The sequence below is a fragment of the Priapulus caudatus genome, unplaced genomic scaffold (genome assembly GCF_000485595.1).
Source record: "Priapulus caudatus unplaced genomic scaffold, Priapulus_caudatus-5.0.1 Scaffold19570, whole genome shotgun sequence".
NCBI lineage: Eukaryota > Metazoa > Priapulida > Priapulimorpha > Priapulimorphida > Priapulidae > Priapulus > Priapulus caudatus.
In genome coordinates this window covers 1-577 of record NW_014596631.1, presented here as the reverse complement: position 1 = coordinate 577, position 577 = coordinate 1, and the positions used below count along the sequence as shown (strand labels likewise).

The following is a 577-nucleotide window of genomic DNA, read 5'->3' as shown; positions in this document are numbered from 1 at the left end:
CTCCTCTCCCTCCTCTCCTCCTCTCTCTCTCTCTCTTCTCTCTCTCCTCTCTCTCTCACTCACACTCTCTCTCTCTCTGCGGACATGCTAGCACTAGACAAGTGGGGATCCCCTCTCCCCCCTCTTCCCCTCTCCCCCTCTCCCCCTCACACACTCACACACTCACCCTCTCTCTCTCTCTGCGGACGCAGGTATGACAAGGAGGTGCGTGCGACGCAGGATCGTATGAAGGAACTGGGACTGCTGTCTGCGGACATGCTAGCGCTAGACGAGTGGGAGATCCCACGCGACCACGTCGTCATCAACCGTAAGCTGGGCGAGGGAGCGTTCGGCACCGTCTACGGGGGCGAGGCTTTCTTCGACCACATCGGCTGGGTCGCGGTCGCCGTGAAGACGTTGAAGGTCGGCTCGACGAGCGAGGAGAAGGTGAGAGGGGGAGGCGCCGGGCGAGGGGAGGTGCCAGGGGAGGGGAGGTGCCGGGGGGAGGGAAGGTGCCGGGGGAGGGGAGGTGCGTGGGGGGAGGGACTGGGGGAGAAGGGGAGGTGGCGGGGGGGAGGGTCTGGGGGGAAAGGCAGTA

At 64.8% G+C, this 577-nt stretch overlaps 1 protein-coding gene across 1 annotated transcript; it reads left to right on the top strand.

Moving 5' to 3' along the window:
• Window positions 1-192: 192 nt before the first annotated feature.
• On the top strand, window positions 193-473 carry LOC106820535 (fer-related kinase 1-like; the record flags this gene model as incomplete). Its single annotated transcript, XM_014825043.1, has 1 exon — window positions 193-473. A coding segment is annotated over exon 1 (248 nt), but the record flags the coding sequence as incomplete, so codon positions are not given.
• Window positions 474-577: the final 104 nt, after the last annotated feature.